At 38.5% G+C, this 27,056-nt stretch overlaps 1 protein-coding gene across 1 annotated transcript in view; it reads left to right on the forward strand.

Moving 5' to 3' along the window:
• The window catches only part of LOC112689537 (Krueppel-like factor 7), a 194,427-nt gene that overhangs the window by 164,600 nt on the left and 2,771 nt on the right, over positions 1 to 27,056 (forward strand). Inside the window, exon 2 of the mRNA XM_025563293.1 lies at positions 1,975 to 2,797. Within this exon, the coding sequence (XP_025419078.1) occupies positions 1,975 to 2,797 (823 nt within the window). The remainder of the gene's footprint in view (positions 1 to 1,974; positions 2,798 to 27,056) is intronic.

Below are 27,056 nucleotides of genomic sequence, written 5' to 3' on the forward strand. Positions count from 1 at the left end.
TATATATATATATATACACACGTGACGTTGAAGAAAATGTCTGCAGAAAGTATAATTTATTCTATTAAATTGAGTATATACGTACATATAGGAGATTAAATTATATTGTACTCATATACGGGGAGCACTGATAAATGCATATGTATAAAAGCGTAAATATACGTGTATGTACGTCGTACACGGTTATCGAACGCCGTTGCGAGGAAACTTTTATAGTCGGTTAGAAACAAACTATACTCGTGTGATATTACGTTCGTATGTATAACTGCGCGTAGTAACGTTTGCGCGCGACATCGTGGGATATCGATTTTCGAAATACCTGCAAATCCATGGTTTTGCAACGTTCTATTGTGTTATGAGTATAAAACGATAATAAGTTATTATCAATAACCGTACGCGCTTGTGCGTGTGCGTACAACAGTTGTCGTTATTAAAATACGTAATTTGATGAGTTCCGGTGGAACGGTCGATGGTGTGAGGATTCAAATAAACGCACGATACCACATCGAGTACTCCGACGAGGTATATAAATAACAATACAGCTGTGATAATAAAATACACAAATTATAATGTACTCAACTCGTTGAATTAATGCGTTTTTTACTGACACAGAAAGCCCGATAAAACGACCGTTTCAATTGCGCTTGTGAAAATATTCGCATTTCGAATTCATTCATATTTTTTTTTTTACGATACGTTACGCTGTTTTATAGAAAACAATTATGTCACCGACTAATGATTATAATGTTGATATTACGTCAGTATTATCGAGTTGTGTTTGTGTACGAGTAGAAAAATACATTTAAACAGTATATAATAATCAATTGTGTTATTTTGTTCTATTTTACAATAAAAAAAATGTAATAGAAATCGTTAAATACGTCGTTGGTCAACACGTCGCATCGATACGTAAATTCAAAAAGAAATAAGCCTTTATCGAAAGTCCCGTTCAAATATAGCTAGTTATATAAGAGTGTATACAATATAATACTTTTAGATATAATCATAATTTATGGGCAATCACACGGTTATAACATAATAATAATAATAATACTTCATGAGGATATTCAACATCGGGGCAGTGATATCTTTTCATTGTGATCAGGTCTAAAATAATCTGAAATAGAACATGATTCATTATTCGTTTTTACTCGGTTAAATGAATAACATCGTGATTCATCGGTCCGTGTGCAATTGCATAACAGGTAAAACCAGAGTGATAAAAATCGATTAAACTAAAACATCTGAGCGTATCATAGTACATTTGATTATCTGGAGTAAGAAGGCAAACATTGAATAATAACTAACTATTTAATTCAAATATGAAACATAAAATCTAAAATACATTTATCAGTCGTATTCTAAAACCATTATTAGTCACGTATAGCTCTCGAAGGCAGAACCAAGTGTAAAACGATATTAGTATTGACATTGCTTGCTCCAGAAACAGTTTTGTTCCCGCGAGTGGTCATTTCATAGAGTTATCGTAGTCGTACACGTAACAAACCGATTATTTCAACCACAGTCAACCGTGATTTCGGTCTCGCGACGATGGCATGCGAAAACGTGCCCGCGGCGGACGAGATCGAAAGTCATCACGGACAACCGATTGCTCGGGCGTTAATGAAACGATACAACTTAGACGTAACGCTTGCGAGTTCGGTTTATTAATCTTTACCGCGTATTTGCGTATCAAAACGATTCGGATCTGCGATCGATTCGGTCAACACGACGCATTAGATGAAAACGTTCGTTTAAAATATCAATCCGTACCATTCCGTGAACGGGTTCGCTAAACGAACACTGCGACCGTTTCTGCATGATCGATCTCGGTCGCACGTGGATCGATTCACGAACGGTTTACGATGTTCGAGAACCGTGTTGTTCATATAATCCCTTCACTTGTTTGTCTGGAGGTTTTTTTTTTTTTTTTCAAAATCAACACTAACGCTGTTTATTGTCGTTGGTTCACAGACATGTTACGAGATGGAACGTTACCTGAAAGAAGAGCCGATGGTGTCATCGTCGCCCGCCCGTTCCGAATCGCCGTGGTTGACGACGTGGGCGACGCGCGTCGAGGTCGAGGTCGGACTGGACTGCGCGAGCAGCGTGACGTCCAACAGTAGCTCGCCGTCGACGTGCTGGTCCGGTTTCGCCACGCCGCCGCCGAGCCCACCGGACGAAACTGACGTGTCGCCCGCCGTGGTCGCCTCGTTGCTGTCCACGGCCGCGGCCGCGTCCACGTCCGCGGCATCGCCGGCCCGCAGCGCGTTCACCACGGTCGCCTCGGCCTCCGCGTCAGCAGCGGCCGTCGCCGCGGCCACCGCCGCCTCGGCGGCCATCAGCACAGCCGTCGGCACCGCGGCGGCCGCCACCACGACCGCCGGACTGCTGAAGGTCACCGTCGCCCCGGCCGCCCTGAGAACCTCGTCCGCCGTCGCCGCCACCACCACCGCCAATCACGCCGGCACCAACACCACCACCACCACCACAAGCAACGCCAGCACCAACACCGCCACGGTCGGCGGCGGCGGCCGGACGGCGGTCGGCTCTGTGGCCGCGGTTGCGATATCGGCGGCCGCTTCCACGTCGCCGACGCGCCACGAGACCGGTTCCCACGTGCCAGTTCTGTCGATCACCACCACCGCAGCAGCAGCCGCCGCCGCCGCTTCGTACCACCCGCGACTTCACCTGTCGCCGGACGCCACCAAGAAGATACACAAGTGCAAGTATCCCGGCTGCGAAAAGGTGTACACGAAGAGTTCGCACTTGAAAGCCCACCTCAGGACGCATACCGGTAAGTCGTTTCGTTTCAACCTCATGTCTCGTACCGTCTTGTCACTTCTTCTTCTTCTTCTTCTTCTTCTTCTTCTGACCTTCATAACTCTCCAAAAGTTTTTGCCGCCATCAATAAATCATCTCACTTATCTGTACAGCACTTATCTGTATACTTATCTTAACCGTCTTGTCACTAGTTTTATTTATTTCTCTGGCGGCCACGCAAACCACGGTAGACGTCCCAGTTGCCTCTCGTGTCCATTACTGTTCGTTTGATCGACTGCAAACATTATTCCGTACGTTTTCCGCGCTAATTCCGCGACGGCGTTCACCGGTGTTCCCGGGACATCGGACGTCCGGGTCCTAATTGGTATTGATGCCGCGACGTATTGAAGTGCTTGCTTTGCGTCCTTCGCGTGCACCCGGGCAGGGGAACGCGTCCCGTCGAAAAACGATTGCTGAAAACGCAATTAGTGCACACTGCTCCGCGCGTTCTCTCTATTTCGACTGCTGAAACGTCGTGAAATATCGCGCGGTCGGTCGTCTCGAAACCGTACACCGATCGATAATAAAACGCGGCGTGTATTTTAGCAGGACTCGTGTTCCGCAAACCGGCCGACCGATTTCCGATCGAACGTGCCTGCGGGAATAGCCGTCCTCCGAGTGTTCTACGATTTGCCGGGAACGCGATAAAGTCAGCTTATCTCCTACGCGTTGTACAAAGCCGTAACGACCTTTTTCAGTGGACCGTTTCGATCCGGTTGGGAGTTTACATTATTCTGTAACAACCGAAGCTTTTAGAGGTTTATGCGAACAAGTTGTTTATTTGTATCTCACCGGGCCGCCATCGCCGCCGCCACATGTATAATTCAGATCGCGCACGTCCCGGGAAAATACAGGGTGTCCGGGACGTGGTGAAGGGTTGCAAGTTTTTGTGAGGCTCGAGCGGATACAACCCCTGCAGTCGTTGCAGGTAAATTTCGAACGTGCGAGTGTCCGTACGTACGTGTGTGAAAATGTGTTGACCTAACCGTCGTTGGTAGGAGTTTTCTCTTCTTTTTATTCATTTTCTTATTATTATTATTGTTATTACTATTTATTTCTTTTTTATGGGAAAGCCCGGCGGACACTTTCCTTATAATTTAAATCCCGTCCTCTTGCGCTCACCCGTGCGTCACGAATGTTTGTGGTTGAAATCCCTTATGATTTCTAATCCCTCTCTAGCACAATCCGTAAGCATATTGGAATTTACTTAAAACAGACGAACGATTGATTGCTTCGTTTAGATATCATTTTCATTCGGAAAAAATTGAACATGTACTTTAGACATGCGTAGGGAAGTACGCGTGAACGTTAGTTTTAAATATCTATCACATTTTTTAAAATTTTTTTTTTAATTAATTTAAGCATTAATCATTGTTGATTTTATTCAAACAATTAAATCCATTCCCTATTTACTAATGATTTTTACGCAGAAAACAATAATTTACAATAATAAAATTATATAATAATAAACAATAAAAATTTTTGTAATTTTTATGAGATTAATTTATTTATTCAGAATCAATGAAATTCGTTACAAATTGATAGGAAATTGTATTTTCTTCAAATTTCTATTATGCTGTATTATTAACCGACTTCTGGAATAATCATTTTAAAATCTTTAAAATAAGTTAGAAAATCCTATAATTATAGGATTTTTGTCTGATACGTTTCTTACGTATGAGCTCAGAAATAATCTAATCTACAAAGTAGATTTATGTTTATTATAAGCCAATTTTAGTGATGCACTTTTACCTACCACCTACTACTAGTAATAATTCTCTATTCATATATTTACGTAGACATTATCTTTGATGTTTCATCCTCTCTCTTACTCTCTCACTATCTTTTTATTTCCGTCTCTCTCTCTCTCTCTCTCAAGAGTATAAAAAATTCACTATATCCCTCACAAAGCTTTCGTTTGTTGATGCTGCACGTTCATGCAAGCTATCGTACGTTCATCGCAATTGTGTTGTTGACTAACCGTCTGAATGCTGCTGCTAGTGTTGCTGTTGTTGTTGCCGGTGCGTATAGTATGCGAATTAAAACGTGGTTAACGGGGCGCATCAAAGGAAACCCTTTTAATAATAACGATGAACAATGAATACTTAATACTATTATTAAAGATTATACTAGTTTAATTTGGTGTATGTGCGTACACACATGTATATATATGATTTGTGTACTTATAGTATCTAAAATGTATATGTGTAGTAAAACGTATACGTGACACGCATGCACATTTCACATACGGGGTGTACAGGAAATTGCTGCAAAAATATTGAGGCACATAGAGGTGTGTTTGAACTCATGTTTACATATGACTATATGTATTTAATAAATTTACAATGATGAAAGTGAAACATTTTATTCGATTCGATCGATGTAAAAATATATGTTAAGCATATTGTGCTTCTGAGAAAAAGTCCACGCGGGACCTGTATTTTTTTTCTATTATTATCCAAAGTATATACATTTATATAGAATCCTTATGGTATTTTTAAACATAATCAATACAGATTATAATTTCGTACAAAATAAGTTTTATAATTGTTTTTTTCTTTCGCTGACAAGCTGATGAGAATTTTGATTTCGAAAAGTGTTCAGTAATACATCCCTTGACTGTTCGATGTTTAGGCGTGTTAGAAAGTTTTGGATTTACCGACAAATGACGTTTAGGATATTTCGTTGGTTACGGCAATAAAGAATGATCAAAGCAAAACGCTAATGCATTCATTATTTTCCCTGTTATTATTGCTGGGTATCATATCCATTCAGACCTCATTAACGACATATTATCAATGATATTTTATACCGTTTTCTCTTTTTCGGCTACCACCAATATTACATTTACCGATGCTGATCGCTGTTTAGACCCTAATATACACAATACGAGTATTGTATTCATGTCGCACAAAAACCATTCCTAGTCTCGCAGAGAACACCCTATTCGTGGACGAGTCTAGAGTGAAGTTCGCGCATAAACAGTATCGCATATATAACATCTACACGCATTATTCGTGACGCAATCACGCGGAAACAAACGGTCTCGTTACGGGTGCGGAAAATTCGGCCGCGGGTCGACGTGAAGTATCATATTATTATGCGGTCGACACCGCGTGCTACAGCGTTCGCCGCACGGTAGTGGTCGGCTGGCCGGGGATGAAAATAAAAACTAGTCGTCTTTTACGGCTTATACGTGAATCGTTCCGTTCAAGTGGACATTAGATTAAGAGAAGCCCATCGTGCGGGTAACACGCCGTAGGTAAGTGCATTAAGCGAACTCTAAACCCACCCCGTGCCGAATGTTTCCCCACTCCCTCTCTCTCTATCACTCTCTTTCTCGCTATCCTTTTGCCGAAATAATTCCTCCTACTACTCTCTTGGTATCCTTCAAGATAATGCTGATCACCTATGATATTATAATACAGCATCTAGGTTCTTATTGTACGAGACAAAAAACAATTCATGAGCTTTTGAATTACCCCTGTTTTATTTTGGCTGGATTTCAGCGTTTGCAGTTTACAAATCCTTAAAAACTTTGCATTATTTATTTTATGATCTTCCCGCGCCCAGCAGATCGTCACGTGCTGTCATCACATATGACATGCGAATTTCATTAAAGCCTGAAAATTTTTATCGTTTTACTTATGCAGCTTTTCGCTTAATTATCTAATGATATACTAACGATGAATATAAAAAAAAAAAAAAAAGTAAATGTGTTGAAAATATGTACTACAATTTTCGAAACTATGTTTTGGTTTTATTTTTTGTCGTTGACTTTCATTTAGAAAAAAGTATATAACGGTGATCCGTAGAAATGACGTGTTTTCGAGATAAAATATAAGTAATATGATATGTATGTAAATATTTTATTTTTTTATGAAATATTCAATTTTACCGGCCGTTATTGATTTTCAAAGTATTTATAAAGTATACATAATTTAGTGTCAACAATTAAAAATCTATTTTAATTTCACGACCTACTTAGATATTATTTCTAGATAAATAAATATTAAAAGTGTTATATAAATCGATGTTAGAGTGTTTATTTATTTTTCGAACCATCAAACGACGTTCGAGGTCAATTGATCAGCTATAGGCTTTAAAAAAAAAAAAAATTACTTGTTATTCTATATTTTCACTTCGAGAGTCGTCATTTATTTTCTTAGGGACCATTTAAATTTGTGTTTTCCGTAGAAAAATGAATATAATAGACTGAACTCGTTATGTTTCATAACAATGTTATGTTAACGTGAGGTTTAACTTTAAGGTACACAATTGTTAACATAGAATTCATATAAAATATATTTTCAGGCAATTGAGTATTTCAAATTCATTATTCAATCATTTGAATATCTCTTGTGCCTTATTTATGTAAATAATGTAGTTGACAAATGATTACAAAAAAAAAAAAAAAAATCGTATAAAACAATGATACAATTTAGTCGTTGTTGAATGAAAATGTTAACTAATAACAATAAATTTACAATACATGTTCTAAGATAAATTAATATATATATAATTAATAATATAATTATAAGCTTTGCCGTGAAACCGCTATGATTAGCGTCAAAAATATTTTATAGTAAAAATATAAAATGACATTACCTTTTTTTTTTTGTGCGTTTAGCTGTAGTGTCGATAGAGTTACGTATTATAATCTACGAGCTCGCTTACGAGGCCTGTTTCTGCGAGCACGGTTATTTACGTATAAATTATGTATATACCTACATATTTATATATCTACCTATACCTACTTAAATGTATGTTATATATATATATATATATATATATATATATATATATATATATATATAAATGCAGGAGTGACGCTTGACCGAACCTTTTAAAAATAAATCTCTGAATGTGAATCTTTTAAAATATAAACATACGGTGGCGTTAGTAGATCCAGTGAGGAGTGGTGGTGATGGTTGTGGTGGTGTTGGTGAAGTGATAGAGGGTATGTACGTGCGGAGGATTCGCGGGAGACGAAGGGACTATATTGATCGGGCTACGAGGAGAATACGAACGACCGGGTATTTGGATGGCCAACTGGCTAAGTTTGGCTGCTATCATTGTTGCGAAATATCTGGTGAGCGAAATTCCAATGCAATCGAATTGTATCCCTCCGTCTTTGACCCCTCGACCGTGGTTTCAAATGTTCTGACTCAGCCGAAATGGAGCCCGTATGTATTTTGTTCCGTTACCACATGCACACACGCACTCGTGCACACGTACATTATATGTACAAGTATACACATATATTTTAAAATTGCTTAAAACAATCTTCTCATTTCGGAATTTCATTCTACTATTAATGGAATTTTCGAATCCCTCACATTTTAATGCATTTAACATAATATATATTATTTATTTGTATATCAAAACATGTGAGCATTATTGTTTATGATAAATAATCAACATGTAATATATTATTGTACACGCATACATCGAATTAAAAATAGCAATTTATCCCTCTGATAACATTGATCAGATTTCATTTAATTTATTTAATTTACATTTATCATCTGTTGATAGCAATAATTTTATTTTTACTTTGTAAGAAAAAAAGAAATGTTTTAATGTTTCCATTAATGCATACGACTGAGAGTATTGTGGATATAATTATTTTTATAGTATTTAAGTTATTGAATAATAATCGTCGCTCCGGTACGATATATATTACAGCAACATGCCGAGATAACAATATTCTATGCGCAAAACATTGCCCGGTCGGTTATAATATAATTGTCCTTCCACTGGGTCAAAACTACAGTGATCCTCGGTTATAATTAATTCCTTATGGATGTGTCTCAGGATGAAGTTTACTGCTTCTCATCGATTAGAGCGAAATTAGCATCCACCCGCTGCGGCAAATAATAAAATACCGGGTTCGTTGTAAATGTGGTTTTCGAGGTTAACGGTATGACCAACTAGTGTACGAAAACAATGGTAGGTCGGTAATTAATATTATGGCAATTAAAAGCGATAAAGATGGATAGAAAGATAAATAATGGAAAAAAGAGAGAGAAAGAAAACGAGTGAGAGAATGAATGTGTTGGCAAAAAGGCTCGGTTTCGCAGTATTGTGTGGTCGGTGATTCACTGACTTTTCTTACGACTCTTCTGCTCCTCGTCGTCTGATTTCATAATTCCCAACAATAACGGATGATATGCGATGGGGTTTCTCGAGTGAACCAATCTTATAGCCGGGTGGCAAGTGTGTGCACGATAACAATAATTCAAATTAACCGGAATAGGATTTTATTTTCGTTTCGCCAATGAAACATTTATGTATAGGTAATATAAGTCTTACAGACGTAGAATAAGGTTCGTAACAATACGACTATAACCGTTTATTAATCTCTAATTTATATGCACTCGTCCTCGATTGCCCGTGTACTTTATAGATAAACATAAGTTGGGATGTGTCAAATATATATACACATATAAAATAATTTCCATTCTAAAAAAAAAATAAAATAAAATAATGAATACGCGTTTGACTATTTCAAAAGAATTTTGTCGATCCCAAGAGACGTCAGAGTTTGGGATTTTTATGTTTAACAATCCATTATTAATATCAATTTATAACAAATCCAGGTTTTTACCATCGGCGATATAACATATTTCACCTTTATGGTACGTGTTATTAATTACAATGAAATACAAAAGGTATAAATATCTGAATATAACGAATTACCGATGTTATTCCGGAATTCGTATGCCATGGTTGTTTTATAAGGTATTATTTTTCAACTGACGATTTTGAATACAGCGTTTTTATTTTCTTTAGACCTGAATAAATTTAAGAAAACGGATTGAATAATTTAGAAATATACAAAACTTGACCTTTTTCACAAAGTTAAAATATGCTCAATTTTTATATCACCGTTGCGCCGTTTAATAATTGGATTATAAAAGATGTTTTAAAATTTTGTCGAATGATCGTTAACCAATGAATATTTATCCTGGTTCCTGAATTAATTCCTCAAATAAATATTATTTAAATTTGTATTATTTTACATAATTTAACAATGAATGCAAAATACTTTGAATAAAACTACTCGTTTTAAAAAACAAAATTTAGACTCACAGTTCAGTCAATCGAATTAATGACAAGACCCTTGTTTTCGAAATCTGTCTTCGGCCCTTCCAAATACATTTCTTACGACAACAAAAATACATTTAACGTACATTTCATTGTTTGCTTTGCCAATCTTTGGGTTATCCCAACGGCCCAATTGTTTATTTTGTGCAAGTTCTTTGTTAAACGTTTACAAATTCACTTAAGTTTAATTTACTGAATTTTTGTGTTCATGTGTATTGGAACACAGCACGGGGATTTTACCAACGAATATCTTTTTAATCTTAAAAGTACATTGTGCTCGTACAAAGGAAATAACTTTATCTCTTTTTCGGTTACTTTTGCCATGTATTTTACTTGATTGTACTTAATTATACATTAATACAAATTTTCTGCGAAAAAACTAAAATAAATTTAAGATGACTATATGATCTGAAAAATAAAACGCTTTGGTAAAATTATTATTTCTCGGTGAATCCGACGTTTCGTTTCAAATTGGATTGAACGCACATCAAATCAGTAACTACGTTTACTAACTCGCGTTTACCTATTTTTACAAACGTAAATTGATCCGAATAACTCATTGTTCATTTTCAAGAGTATAGCAGCGATAATTATCCCGATAGTGGTGTTCATTTATATTTTTAATAATAATCATCCGGTAAACGTTATTGTATTGGCATAGTATTAAGAAAATTATAGCCACCGGTTTTTTTTTTTTTTTTTTAACACACTTAAACGCTGAAATGCATCGAATCGATAAGTTCTATGAAACGTTGTATTTCGTATGCATGATAATTTTTCCAACAAAATATTTGACGGATTTGACGACGTAATAATATTTCTATCGGACAGCGCTCGACGAACGGAGAAAAAAATGAATAAATAAAAAAACAATAACGATTCAAAGTGACAACAGTGACGATTGCATTCCGTTATTTGGTTTTTGCGATCGCTCACCGAGTACGCGTTGCGGTAACCGCGTGTACGTTTGTTTACTTACGCGTGCGTGCGCGCTAGTTTTTTCAACCCTTTTCCAGTCGCGTGCGTGTATTGTACATGCGTCCCGCGGCGGAACTGTTTTATCGGTACACGTATTACTGATTTGGGTGAGGGGGGTGGCTGACGGGTTGTCCAGGTAGGGTACCCGAGGAACTGCACCGCAAGGGCGGTGGTGGAAAGGATAAAACGTTGTAAAATGTTTGCGGTTCCGAACCGCCCACACGCGAAACATCCGCGGCGCGCTAACGGCGGGTGGCTCGGCAACGAATCGATGGACAAACGTTTCGGCGACGGGAAACGCGTCGCAAACGAAACGCGACGTACGCGCACCGTACGAACGCTTTCCGCCACCGCACAGTTAACAACAACAACACGTATTCGAACGCGTTCGTGTACGTTTCGGCGGTGCGGATTTTTTAGATTCGCTACGGACCCGATGCAACGCGTGCCCCGTTCGTGCGCCGCACGGAACCCGCCGGGCCGTCATACATACGTACGATGATAATACTAGTAACAATAATGATAGTAACGGTAAAAGAGAATGCTGAATTTATAATGTTCCGGTAGAACGCACGCGAAAAGCCCTCGGGCAATCTATTGTATATTATCCATGGCCGGTCTGTTTCAACTCTGTGCCGTATTCGTATAAAAAGAGAAAAAAAAAAAAACCTTTACCGAACCAAACTTAACCCTAAACCGATCATGTACCACTGGCTGTTTTCCCGACTAGTATAATCTAATAAATTTTTATCATTTTTTACAAAATATTTTTATTTATTTTTTTTTTTTTTTTTTTTTGTATTCTTAAGCTAGAGAATTGTACAATCTGTAAGATTACGGTTTACGATAAGCACAAGTGATAAGGGAGTTAGTATAGAAAAGACAAATAGTGGGCAAATCAAGTCGAATAATTACTACTATTTACATCGATTCAGACATGGGGTTTGAGTGAAGAGACCATCCGTTGATGGGACTTCATGTACACGATATCTATGATTATATTTAGTGTAAATGAAATCGTAATCATAAACTCTAAAATTGTACACGTAAAACTGTCCGCTCAAATATTCAAACGGTTTCAATGTTTTCGATGTTTCTTTAGTCTATTATCACATGTGTTCGTCTTGTATTTCATCGAATCGTATTGCTCTCCGTCTCAACACACGTGCGGCGCACCAAACGCGCGTTTTTTACTAACGCCTGTTCCGACGTTTTCCCCGACCGCATTACATGATATATACGATTATCTATACGTACCGTTTCCGGCGGTGGATGGGTTCCGCGAACAAAATCGTCGTCGAATCGTTGCCAAAACTAATTTGCCGTGTCGACGATTTTACCGCCAACGACGACTAACTCGGTCGACTGCGCGTACACGGTAAAATTAATTAATCACTCGCGCGCGCGCGCGCGTGTTCGTATTTCGGTTTATTTACCGATACGCGCACACCCGTAAACGAGTATATATCACGAATCGCGCGCCGTAACCCGTACGGGAACGATATACATCCAATATATACGTACGAAGTAAAGGGTTTTCGCACACACACACGCGCGCGCGCGCGCGTAGACTCAGATCTACGTACAAACACGTGTAAGCAAAAGATAAAGGGTATATGCCGTACAATGTACGTTGGAGGGACACGGAGGGGTAACTTCCATCAGCGGACGGCTTTTGTTGTTAGCGCGCGCGCGCGCCGGAAAACCGGATACACTTTTGTATTGAGTTTAATCGTTTTACGTCAGCGGGCGCAGGCGGAAGCGGCTCCGTTCCAAATGACTCTACCCCGTCACCCGACCACCGACAGCCGCTACCCTTGTCCGCCTCGCACGTTCCCGGTTAGACGTGACTCGGAGTAGGTCCGCAGTAACGTGTGTTGGCCCGCGTCGCTGAAACAATCGCGCGAAGGGGTGAAGCAATATCGAACACCTCGACGTCCCCTCGGTGCATCGCATTTGCAATACGCAGAACACATACTTTTGTACTGCACGTAAGACCGACGGCTCGACCGCGTGTAACGCTAGTCCGATCCTTGTTTTTTTTTTTTCTGGATCACTTCCAAGACGACCGATCTAATATACATACACAATGTGTACCGCCGTTCGACGTGCGTGCGTATGCACGTGGTGCAGTTTTGCCGGAATTATAATATTACATGTATAATTTATGTATATATTATGTACGGAGACGACGGTGGCGTATTTTCTTCGACTCGGCTTTTCCTTCGCCCCTACCCTTTGCGAGCGGTCTCTCTCTCTCTCTCTCACCCTCTCATTTTCTCCCTCTCTCATCCTCTCATTTTCTCCCTCTCTCACTTTCGTTCTCACACCGAGTCTCGTAACACACTCACAAATGTGTACACATTTAATACACGTATTACGGGAACTGTACGTGTTTTCATGATACCAGCCCGTATACATTTTCTTCCTTCCATTTTCTGCAAATCGACACGTCGCTTAACGAAAGCCAACGGAAAGGAGCAGGGGATTTCATAACAAGACTCGTGTATTGTGTATCGAGTGGTGTCTTAATTGTATCGGATAACAATACCGTAATCCGTGTGTAGGCTCGGAAAATCCCAATACCGAGGTGTAGTCATTGTGCAAGGTATTCTTGAATGGTACAGTAACAATCGTACACGCACATTACTCCGGCTTCCGGAACATTAGCGTGCACTATTTAATTGATATTATCGAAGAAGAATCGCAAATGATTGGTGTTTGCCCGAGAATGTTAAGTTCGATAAAAAAATAAAATAAAAATAACTCACGATGACTTTCTTAGCCACGTAAAAACTAACTGCCACAACTGAAAACATTATAAAGTAGTGTAATATTTACTATACCGTTGGTCGTATTAATGATTTTTAATATTTCGTGTTGTCTAAACTTATTACTAATAATATTGAGATTTGTAGATATTTTTGGGTATCATGTTTAAAGGTGAAGTGATACGGTTTATTAAATTTTTATAAATATTATAAGAGTCATTTATGTTTATGGTCATATAATTAATACAATAATTAAAATAAGATTAATTAGAAAATTAATAGAAGATTTATTCAAACTACTGGTGGTTCATTTAGATTTTTGTATTAAAATATCAAGTGAACACTAATATTTTGTTCTTGAAATCTATTAAACATTTTTCCAATAAATCGGTTTTTATTTTTATTTTTTGAATAATATAAATATGAATAGTTTAACACTGACTGACCAATTGTTTGCTGTATTCGCTCACGTACGTTTCGTAATCTGCAATTTAATTACATAAGAATAACGTAAAGTAATAATGCATTAATGTAGAAATGTTTGGATGTACGAGTAAGTAATACAATAATAGTATATAACATCGAAGTGTGTATTATTTATTATGAAGTTGCTGTTTTCCATCAGAGGGCATTCCCTAGAGCGTAGTTATAATGATAACAAAATCTAAAATAATAAGATTCTACTAATAAGTTTCGTACGTAATTTAATACAAGGGATTCGAGTGCGTTGTAAATACAATTTTTTTCGCTCTCCGTTCTTATTATTTCTTTTTATTCCGGGGCAGGGATAATGAAAAAAGCCACCAGAAACATGCACTCACACACAACCATGTATAATAAGAGTCGCGGACACATTCCCCTCTTCGTCGGCGGCAGTTGCGGTTATGAACTGTCCAAAAAGGTTTTAGCTAGCGTGTAGAACCTCGGGACCAAGGAGACGGGGTTGATGGAGACGGAGGACGGCGAGCCTAGTAATCCCGTTTCAAAACCCTTCACCACCACGTCACTCCGACCGTTCCGTACATCGCCACTGCCGGGCAACGGACACGCAGAGTCTAATTAAAGGACGGCGTATAGCTACTAAAACGCGCGTGAGCCCTTCGTGTGGCGGGCAAAGAGGCTTCGGCGAAGGGGTGGTGGCGGTGGAAACTGTAGCGGAGTATATGTACGGAGTCTCCGTCGCCACAGTTACAAACCCCTGCTGGTACGGAACGCGGTGTGGTGCGGTAACGTGGACGAGAAGAGGGTTGGCAGCCGTGTACAGAGTGTGAGACTCCGGTGACATTTTGATTGACGACAGAAGAACTACGGTCAACTGTCATTTTTCATTCCGGCCCGACATTGTCATTGTTTCCTACTGCAGCGGGGCGAGTCTTTCTATATATTGTCGTCCTTCCAATCCCGCCACCATCACTCCGGACACACAGGCTTAAGCTCGGTCCTGCGGTGGATTTCGTCTACCCTTTCTCTTTCTCTATCTCTCTCCTCTTGCCATAGCCTCCCCCACTCACTGTCATTCCATCGGGACGACTCTCGCTTGCGGGGTGTACGCCGAAACGCAGGAAATAGAGATATATACGCGCGCGTGTACAAACGTGGACTGGTGGAAACTCGCGTCAGTCTCTCTCCTCTGAACCGGGATGTTTCCCGTGCATACACCGCATGACCGTGTTCGCGCGTGTCCTAGCGCAAATCGCAGATACCCGTCATAAATCACAACGTAATTAGGATTGGGCCCCCCGCCACCGGTTGATGCCTTTAAAATATTCAAATAACGTTAACCAGCGGCCGTTCAGTTTGGATTCCAAAAACCGGCAGGCCGTGAAATGTAATTTATCGTTAAACTTCTTTAGCCACGCGGAATCGTAATGGCCCGACGCTGAATAAGTTCTGTGCGGGCGGATACAAGCGTATAACCATTTGTTTACACATACGTAATATTAGTGTATAAATGTTTGTGCGTCTAAAGGAAAAATAAAGCCGAATTCACGCGAGTCCCTAGCCGGACGCAATGAACAACGAGTCCATTCGCGCTGTCCATCGTTACCCAACACCATTTTCCCATCGCTCGCGGAACGATTTGTTTCACATTATACGCGTACAGTGAACGATTTTGGATCGTAATAACCGCGATGGCGATTCAAATGTGTAATGATGATTTCGTATATCATAAATATAATTACGGTATCGCACTCTCGTGGATATTGTTTATTTTGTACTACGTGGTATCAGAATATGCGCTGCGTTTCATACGGTTCGATTACACGGTTTTCGCACAGCACGTTCTTGTGCATGACACGAGTTCGAATAGATATTACCTGTTCATAATCTTTTTTCGGTTACAAAGATAAAATATATGAGCCCCAAGCGGATTTCTCGAACGCGCACCGAGTTTCAAAATGTAACCATGCTCGGATGTACTTTTACCCTCAGTGTGTTACACGAATAAGAATCGTACGACGCCCGTCACAGAAATCCTAAACATTTCACGAGGTATGCTTCACATGTAAAAAATAATGATTTCATGTTTGCGCGATCGGGACGGGTTCACAGTTTGGCATCGTTGATCCGCAGTAACATCGCTGTCTTCGATGTCAGCCGTGCGGAACGAATCAAAAAACTCGACGTGAACGGGGCAAAGTTTTCGTTCACCGTGATTCGTTTCTTCTCTATTTCCGATCGCATATAGCATTGTCCGTGGTGTACCTCTATGCACGTTTATTCTGTATACGCATAGATATTATGCATTACTACATTAAAAAGCGCACACGTCACATTATAATACACCGCACGTTGCCGTTGTTGGAACGATGACCGAAACAATAGTATTCTTAAGGTTTAACGAACAGCGTACCAATGTACACACGTAACATAATGGAATTCGCTCACGTGCCGTTCTCGGGGCGGAGAATCTTTAAGCTCTTCGAGTGCACGTCATCCGTCGCCCAAACGAGTACGCCCGTAAGTGGTGCAGGAACTCACGCGCGTGCACCAGAGACGTTTGCGCGGAACTACGTGATTAATCGTAGGACGCACGGCGGGCGGGTGTCGGCCGGAGGAGGGTCTGAATAAGAAGTCGTCGCCGTCGCAGTGGATCCCATTTAAGGCTCGCCTGCCGCGTGCACAATGATCACGGATTTTTGGTCCGCAATAACACATAAATATAACGCGTCCGGGAAACATGTACAATATCTTATAAGCGTCTTACCGCTGCGCCAACGCGCATAAATATTATTTTTCTTGTTGTTGCTGCTGTGGCTGGGTTGTTTCACGTGCGCGCAGGATGCGATTCGCGGAATGAAGGATGCGGTCGCGACGGACGATGGAGGGTTTAGATGATGCGATCACGCACGCAAAAGGCGAAAAATAAGTAGACGTACGCTCGCGTACACCGAAGGGATTACTAAAAGGGAACTCGGTGAAACGATAGCCGATGTACACGGGATTGTTTGAGTGCAATCACTCTAATGTGGACATATACTGTTCGGCAAATCGTACTCAAAGTGCTCTTAACATTTTTTTCATTCCATTTTTTTTCAACGACCAATAAAGAATCATAAGTCATTTATAAAATAATTAGAAATTTTATTATTATTATTAATTATTTTAGTTTTTATTTCATTTTTGTAGCTAATTTTAGCAAGATTTAATGTCTAACCGAATGGCTAATATACGAAAATGACATCCATTATGATACATAAAGTAAATAAAATACTAAAAACCATTATTGGTATTTATAAATAGCCATATGATAGCCCATTTCAAAAATTTAAAAAAAAAAAAATTGAAATTAAACTGAAATTTCTGTAACATTTAATCGTGGCTTACTGATCTGATTTTGAAGCGTAAATCGATTCAAGTTGTCGGAACATTAAAGTAGTCAAGGCATTTTCAAAATAATATTTAATGGTCTGGATGTCACAGTATTTTCATACACATTTTATAATGGTTTCTGACAATTATAATGGGGCGCCTATAAGATAGAAAGAAAAATTGTTGTGTGAATCGAGACATCATTGAATCAAATTTTTTAACATATTTTTTACCGCGCACTACACATATTTTAAACGCATTTCATACGCAAAAATGACGAATCCAATTGTAGTACAGATTTTTTGGCGTTTTGTTTTAAATTTTTATGCCCACACTTGACGTATGACTAATTAAATATGAAACTGCACAGATCTATCATTAACGGTGCGGAAAAATCAGCGTATTTGTCACGCTTTGCTTCTTATTTACGCTGATGGGTACGTTTTAACTTTGGAAATAGTAACAGTCGAGACGATCGTCGCATATCGTTACACATGGGACAGGAGCGTTTACCGGAAATTGGAACTGCATGATGGATGTGCGCGATATCGCGGATTAGATGTGTTCGAAGAGGACAGTAATGCGGTTTCACGTCGAAAATGAACCGGAAGAAAATAACAAACACTTGTTTTAAAATATGGCCTCTCTCTCTCTACGAAAAGAGTGTGTGCAAATAAAAAATCACGTGTCTTAAATGTCGTTGGTTAAATGCCAAAAGTTTTGCTTCACTGGTGTAAATGTGAAACCGTTTAAACTTAGTCGTCGAGGGTATATTCAACGCCGTAAATTGGGCGCGGGTATATAAACGGAACTGTTCAAAAGAAAACGATAGTGTATACTGTACAGTGTATAATATAATAGTAATAATGTAAACTCTGTACCGGCGAATGGAAATTCTCTTTTTTTTCTCTTTCCAGACAGACGTAGCATTTGAAAAAACGTATTTTATATTAAATATATACAAATGCATGTATTGCGTATAGATCCGAAATGGGAATCGAATCAAATTGAAATGGACCGTGTTTTGCCTTTTCTCTTTACAATCTTAATACCATTACTTGTTTCCCGCCTCGTGTCGAAATGTCTTAGACGGCATTTGGTTTAACACGCGTTCTTAAGAACAGTTATTTATATAATATTGCTCACGAGACGAATGACGCTGAAACGATTTATTAGCATTCTCAGACTATATTGTATATGTGTAGTTTTGAAGGAGAATAAGAGCAACGAATATTTTTGTCCGCCGTTTTTCATTCGCTCGATCTGATTGATTACATTATTAACTGCAGTCCGAATTGTAATGGCTATCGACCTCGATTGTTAAATATATTAACCGTTTTACTGTTGCTGTTCGTATACATTACTTCCGAAGACTATGATTGTCGATCGGATGAGTTAAAATATTTTTGCACCGATCATTTTCTTTTACGGACGAGACGACCGTAGTTTTTGAAAACCGTTCACATCCTTATCCGAAACGTCGTCACGTCAGTAAACCGCAACACGTCGCCGAGTATCGGAGTTTGTCGAATCACAAATTTTCTTGTTTTTCTTTCGCGATCGTTCCAACGCAACACTGTATTACGGTTTTGCGACCGTCTTCTATGCGCGCGTGGATCTCAACGCATCGCTCGTGTCGGAGTGGACTAAATTTTCGCTGCGGTGCACAGCGAAATAAATGTTTCGATTTGTCGCGGTCACCAGAAACAAATGTCGAACTCGGCACGGCACTCTATCTTGCCGGTGTACGTTATTCGGTGTTGGAACTTCGCGCGAAAGGTAACGGGGCCGGTACACGTGCACCAGCTTGTGGCGGCGGGGAGCGTAGCATTTTAATTGGCCTCGCTCGTTGCATCGGCCTCCGACTTCGGCGGTACGATAAACGGCGAAATCGAAACGCTAAGCGCACTTGTAAACCGTGCCCGAGCACTAGTATCCGCAGTCGTGTCGGTTTACACGCGTCTCCCGGACGTTCGTCGAGACCTGGCCTCGTATTTTTTTTTTTTTTTGACGCGAGCTCGCCGTCTTCAGATAAATACACTTTGAAATTATGGCTCTCCGGGGTCTTTCATTCGCTTTTATCCTTTTTATCGCCTTCGTGCCGGTAATTATTAATCCCTTTGTCGCGCGCCTCTCGCCGCGCGTACAGAAAATAGTAATTAATGGGCAACGGTGGTGGCAGCGGTGGTGGAGGAGTCCGGTGTCGGAGGGCGAGGTGGAACGAAAAAAAAAAAATCCCGAGGGTTCCCCGTGATTGATAGCACCCGACCGTCTGGGCCGTCGCGCGCGCGCGCGTACGACGGCGGCCGATGCGATGAAAATATTAAACGAGCCCAGCGGAACGTGATTTTTATCCGGAAAAATTACGTAATTTCATCCCGTCCGGGACACGCCATCGGGTCGTGTGCCGGGGCCGGTACTCGCGCGCACAGGACGTGCGGTCGGTCGGACGCTGCGCCACATCGTCCTCGACGAACAAACGATACGGTACGTCATTGTAAATGGGGTCGGTTTCTCCTGCTTCGGTCGTCCGAAACTAATACAGTCCATGTGAAACGCGCCCGCGCCGCGCAGTGCTTCCGTTTCGAAACGCTTGGAACGCGTTGAACGGATTTCGTCGCGAACAACAATAGCGGTACATGTTATTATCCCGTGCGTGTGCGGTTGCCGTTCGCGTGTTCGACACTTGGGTGTAACAGAAGGCTACTTAGAATAAGCTGCGCAGATCACGTATCAAATGAAGAAGTTAATCGAAGAGCCGGAGAAACACGAAGCTTTCTGAAAACATTAGAAACAAGAAGAGCCAAGTTAATTGGACACGTATTGCGTCGTAACGGTCAACTGAGCAGAATAGTAGAAGGTGCCATTGAAGGGAATAACAGCAGAGGACGACCGCCACTGGACTACACCAGTCAAATAGTTGGTGATAGACTGCAGTTGGGAAATAAAAAGGGAAATCTGAGAAGTGGCATGAGTGGACTGCTAACAAAAGAGGGAAGAAGAAGTGCGGTCGTCGTGGCAGTGAGTCGAATCGTCGCGCGGCCGTCAGTCATACAGCGATATTGATCGGCGCGACGCGTCGCGTACAGTTTTCAATATCAACGCAGGGTGATTTCGATCTTCAATCCCAGCGCCCGGACGATCGTCGCCGTCCGATTGCCTTACGTATTTCGTTTTTTGCCACTGCGATTTACCGTGTGCTGCGGCGTGTTGTTGAGCGTGTATACAGCCTGCACGACCGTGGGTTCGCAGGACTATGAGTCCGATGACGAATCGCTAATGCCACCGTGAAATGTTTCGTCGAGGATGCGTCTTTAGTCGGCCTGACGTGTAATGTACCAAAAGCAGATCACGTTTCTCAGTACCGCGCATTTGCACGCTTTCTCGAATTCCGATCGTGTGATCTGCGTGTGAGTGTATTATAATTCGGGTACCTAAGTGTAATATGGAAGCGTATTGAAGGCAAAAAAAAGATTATACGCTATCACATACTGCGAGGGGTTTTCTTCCGTTTCGGCTCGATAAATATGCTCTCCGACGATGTAGTTACGCGTACTTATAGATATAAAATATTTTGTGCAGCGATTATTCGACCGGTAGTTTTAAAATAGGTACCTAATAACATACCGGGGTCAGATTTTTACTATCACTATTATTATTATAATTTACTTATTTATTTTCTTGTTGGCATTCGCCACATAAACACACAAACAAAAGTTTACTTCAAAGTTCACGATTTTTAGTTGTTATACCGACTCGTACGAAATACCGAACACATACATCATGTAACTACATCTTCGGAGCTATCGAAATGTCCCGTGTAACTGACCAAAACTGTATCGCAGACATTTTATGGTCGGTACGCGCAGTTCTGATGACTCGTGCGAAAATCACATTACAAGTACTTTTATTTGTATCGTTTTTTCACCAACGTATATATTACCTTCTATATCGGTTGTATCTTTTGTCGCCAGCACCGGATTAGGTTAATAAAGGTTTACTTGTGATTTTATCCTCCAAAAATATCTTTTCCCTTTAGTGATACTTACTAAAACTCAATTTTGTTTGTATGTTAAAACAGCGTACTTATAGCTTTTATTTCTAAGAAATCGTATGGTTTTAGTTCGTTAAAATTTATTTTTAATTTTCAAACATTATTATATCGAAAAAAAAAAACATTTATAAATGTTTAATTTAAGCCTAACGGTTTTTAAAACTATTACAAAACCGTTTATTGAGTAGTCAAAACGAATGGAAAATGCTATTATTATTAAGTTTTAAATTTCTAACTATCGTTTCTATAATAATGTTATACTAAAAAAAGAAATAGTATATCATTCGTTTTACCGATAATTATTCAGATTTATATGGACAAAGTGTAGAGACGGGATTTTTTTCTGGGCTGCACGTGTAGGTATTGATTTTCAGGCTAATATTTGACTCGAATTACCGATGAGAGTCGAGCGTGCAATATTCTCCCGAGGATTTTGTAGTTGAAGTTGTTTGGTCGCCGAAAAGGACGTGTAACCAGAAGTTACAACTTTTTTTTGATCTTTAGTATAGTACCTGCAGGGGTAGTAATATACGCGCGGTGCAGACAAGGTCGGTCACCTGGGAGCCGTGCTGTATAATATATATGCACGTGTGGGGGCGCGTCGAATGAAATATGGGCTAAAATATTTAACGACCCTTTGAAATTGGGACATTTGTGAATCGGAAAATACGGGTGGCGGGGTAGAGAAAGATCCGCGTTTGAAGCTAGTGAAGAAAGAGGAAACGGTGTATGCTAGTGGTTATACGCGTTTGCGTCGTCATGTCCAGGGTATGTAATTGTTTGCGGTTTTTGGCATCGCAAATTTTTCTTTATTCTTAAAACAATAATTAATTTTGGTAATTAAAACAATAATGACATAACATTAAGCCGCAGTCGGTGGCTTAAGACCCGGCCTAAAGGAAAAAGAGAACGGACCGTCGCACGGCGAGTAATGTATTTCTATTAATGTAAATATAGCCAACAATACAAATAACAACTAGCTGGGTTGAGTGACAGCATAGGATTATATTGGCTGTAGTGATAAATATAATTACGCAACAGCATCCAGTGGGGGTCGTTTTAATATTGTTTTTATCGGTAGGGCACGGCGGCCGACGGCTTATCGCATGCGACTATATTGCCACGATCTTCAGTCGGTTTCTCGATTTCTCGAGCATATTATTCTAACGCATGATAACATTGTTTTAAAGTTATATTTAATGTTTATGATGTGAAGAAAACGAAATTGTATATTATCGTTGTAACCAATTTTTGTGCAACCACCGTCTTCATTTCCCCCCCCTCCCTCCGTCTTCTCCCGTGTTTTGATAAAGTGAGACATATTTTCCGTAAACGTTTCAACGCGTGCCATTTCGTAACTTTTGCATTCGCGCAAAAAATATAACATACTCACATAGACGTTACAAAGTTCGGTCAACCGAATTTTAGCGGAACAACTTTCAAATCCGGAACAGATACGATGAAAATACGGACACTATATTATATGGTACATCGAACCCTCGTCTCGGACGGGAAAATAGTGGTGTACCAACGCATTGTTTTGGGGTCGGGTGTACGCGCGTGACAATAATATATAATAAATATATATTTGTATGAATAGCATTATCAAAAATGATTCTGAGGGGAGTTTTATAAAACGGAACTTATTATTATCATATCAGTGTCGTGTAGTTTCGTCCAAGTACACCAACTTATTTTAAGAGCATTTTCACTACGCCGATAATATATCCTCTATACTCGATCAAAAAAAATAAAACAACATAAAATTACATTAACATAAATATGATACTCACTATTATCGCGAGTGATGAGCAACAATTTAAGTTAACGGAGAAAAATATTACAAACAATTTAACCAAGATGTAGTTTAAACTTGGCACTTTCTAGTATTTTGATTTTTTTTTTTTTAGATTTTACTGCACTCACCTATCTACTATATTTAATAATAGTAATAGTGAGCATTTAATAGGCTTTTCATAATTTTCAAATTATTTTTATAATATTCGAGCTGGTTATAAATACTTCAAATTATTTTCGATTAAAATTTAAAACTATTTTATTAAGAAATTTGGTTTAATTAATTTATTTTTTGAAGAATAAATTGATCCACTTGACCTCTTGCACTCAGAATCGTAATTTCAGGAGCAACGGTACATTTGCTTCACACACCAAATAGCATTAAAACAGCGTTTACTTAACTTCTTTAACGTTGTGACACCCTCCAATCCTCCAAAAAAAAAAAATATGTAAAAAAAATTAAATTACCTCATTCTCCCTTTACTTATAATAAAAACTACTTTAAGTTCTTGTTTTACCAATTACATAATATGATAGTATTTTTAGATTTATATTACTAACTTTATAATTTTTTTTTCATTATGTTTATGAATTTATTTTTTATTTTTTATGTAAATAAAAGGTTGTTTTTCTACATCATTATTTAATGAATTCTGACGAATTCAACCTCTCATCTAGGAGTTCATGACACCCCTTGAGGGTAGTGACTCCCAGATTGATAAACGCTGCATTAAAAGAACATCAACAGCATCCGTCGTCTTCATATCTCATTCCACCGTTGAGCCTTCATCGTTTTTTTTTTTTTTCAATTTCTTAATTTTGCTTATTTACCTTGTTACATTTATTATATACTATTTTATATATGCACACTACGTATGTAAATGTATACGTTACACAACGCATATTTTTCAATGCAATACCTGTCAGAAATGTAAACGTGAATTACAATTGTAAATTTGCGTATATAATACAAAGTACATACATTCTTTTGTGTAGCGAAAAGAAAACACAAGGCTTATTAAAGCGGTATAATATTTATGAATAAAACCTATCATCTATAGGTACATTTTGTAGCAATAATATTCAATTCTAAAATATATACTTGATACAATCAATTACATGATGAACTTGTCGTGTAGTTGAGATTATACTTCGAGTACGTTTGAAATAATTTCAACGTGAAACACAAATACATTATCGATAATTGTTATGGTCGAGGTAGTTGTTTTCCCTAACTATTTAGTGGGTCAGATAAATCATTGTTACTGTCACATACGGTGTAGGATTTTCAAAAATTATTGCGTTGTAGTTTAATTTTTATTGTTTTAAATTAGTTATTAGTATTTAGTCAAAATGTAATTCAAAAACTAGATATTGTAATGTTGTCTTTTTATAATATTCAATCAAATATTTTAAGCTCTTGAGATAGTATCATTTATTGTATAACATACGGTATTTTAAATAATAAAAATAAAATAAAAATGTGAACTCTCTAAATTACCATTTATACTGCAATTTATATGCAAACTATATGATATAAGATGGCTTGTTTAAATATCTCAGCTTACGAATATACTGATCGATTCATTAAAACATAATAACACATACAGATTATTATTTTATTAATACAATCACTACTGAGAGAATAGCTCTCGTGTTGAAGTGAACAGATGATTAAATATTAGATTAACCTAGGAATAATTTTTTTGAACATTACTGTTAAAAAGTACAAATAATTTTACAGTCGAAATCGGTATTTTTTTTTTTTTTTTTTTGTATTTGCAATAATTCCAATATACGAATATGTAATGTTTATTTATTAAATTTAATAAACGAGTTTTGTAATTTTATTGAAACTGAAAACATAATTCCTTCCTGCACCGTAGAAAATATATCTTTAACATTTCAAAATGTCATTTTTATATTTATATAATTTCATCATTAAAACCGGTAAACCACACGTGTCAAAAATAATTTGATAAAATTTGTGTTATTTGGTATTATTAATTTAAAACTTATTCCGACGAAACGAAAAAATTTAATTTCAACGATTCGTGTAAGTTTTTTAGATCCGCATGACAAGTTTTCGAGTATGATTATACGTTTCAGTTTGGTACCGATAAAATGAGAAGCATCGATTTGATTAAAAACTCAATAAAATCATTTGAATTTTTTTAAAAACGTCATTTGTTGATGGTGCTCGAGGACCGTTGGCATCTGTTGTCTAGCATTATTTGGACAGTTTAAATCTAAAAAGTTATAATGGGAAAACTTTTTAATGCATATTTCAAACATGTAAGGTCTGAATTTAATATAAAAATCCTGTGTAAACATGTTAAATATAAATTATTCGAGCTTATAAAAATTGTTTGAAGGTCGAAACATTGATTTTTCATTCAACTTATCTGGTCATGCTTAAAAAAACAACATTTTATTATTCTGATTCGGCTTAAAACAATATAGAAGTGCATTACAAGATAGCAGTGTTTAATATATTTGTTACACGTTGAAACATTTATGGAATTATATTCATTATTATTTACTACTCAGTGTATCGGAAATATAATCAAAAAATGCTATAACATTCACTAATTTTAAGTATACCAAAGTAATATTATATTGATCGATATAAATACATTAACCGAAGGCCAAAGCTTAAAATGTTCATGTCGAAACTTTACAAAGCGATTTTGATTCGTCAAAATAATTTTATTTTTAATTATATTCCCAAGTCTCAGAAACCATAAGGGGGTTTTACTATTAATTTTAATTTTAATTTTTAATCGCCATAAACGAGTCAACGATGTTTTTAGTGTGTATGTGATGAAGGAAACGAGCGGAAAACTCATGGCATTTATGCGCTTCGTGTAATTTCATTGTAGATATTAAAACAAATTAAAACTTGAATTCGTGCCCCCCCGACACAGTTCCCACGAGGATGTAACTGCGGATCATAATTATAATAGTTAGGAAATTCGTATTCGTCATGTCACTTTTAATCGGTCGACGTTGTAATATTACACCGATAAACGAATGACACTATGTAGACAATAAGTTGTATATTTTCACGAAACAATACACGGATTGGCCACCCCACGACGACAGAGAAACTTTCTTAAATAGTCCGTATTGTCATTTTCGGCAGCTAAAAGGAGAACGGGAAAAAAATAAATATACGGATTCAAACGCTTTAATTAAAAGGGTACTTTAGACGTCGTCCTCGCTGCGTCCGCTTAGTTCATTTCGTCTGCAGCCGTCGGACGGTGGGTAAACAGTCGCCATTAGGTTTTATAGCCGATTCCGATCGATCGATCCTCGCCCTCACGGTTGTATTATGTCGGTGTACTCTACTAAATTACAATTCGTTCGTTTTTCCGCGTAGAATAGGCACTTCGTGTGCATGTGTGTGCGAGTTCGAGAGAGAGAAAAAAAGAGGTAGAGAGATCTCTTAATGTTCAAATATTACCCGCCTACACGTAACCTGCTCCACCGCGGCACAACTATTCGCGGCGGACGGCGGTGAGTAAATTGTCAACGGCCGAGTGTTTTGTTATCGTCGCTCACCAGGGACGTCCGTCTAAATGGGTCGGAGAACGGCAGGAACAGGTCTAACCGGCCTAGGGACCCCAATATCCCGTAAACAGTGTATTAATGTTATTATTGTTATTATTATTATTATTATTATTATTATTATTATTATTATTATTATT

This window comes from Sipha flava, unplaced genomic scaffold, assembly GCF_003268045.1.
Source record: "Sipha flava isolate LNK unplaced genomic scaffold, YSA_version1 44_pilon_pilon, whole genome shotgun sequence".
NCBI lineage: Eukaryota > Metazoa > Arthropoda > Insecta > Hemiptera > Aphididae > Sipha > Sipha flava.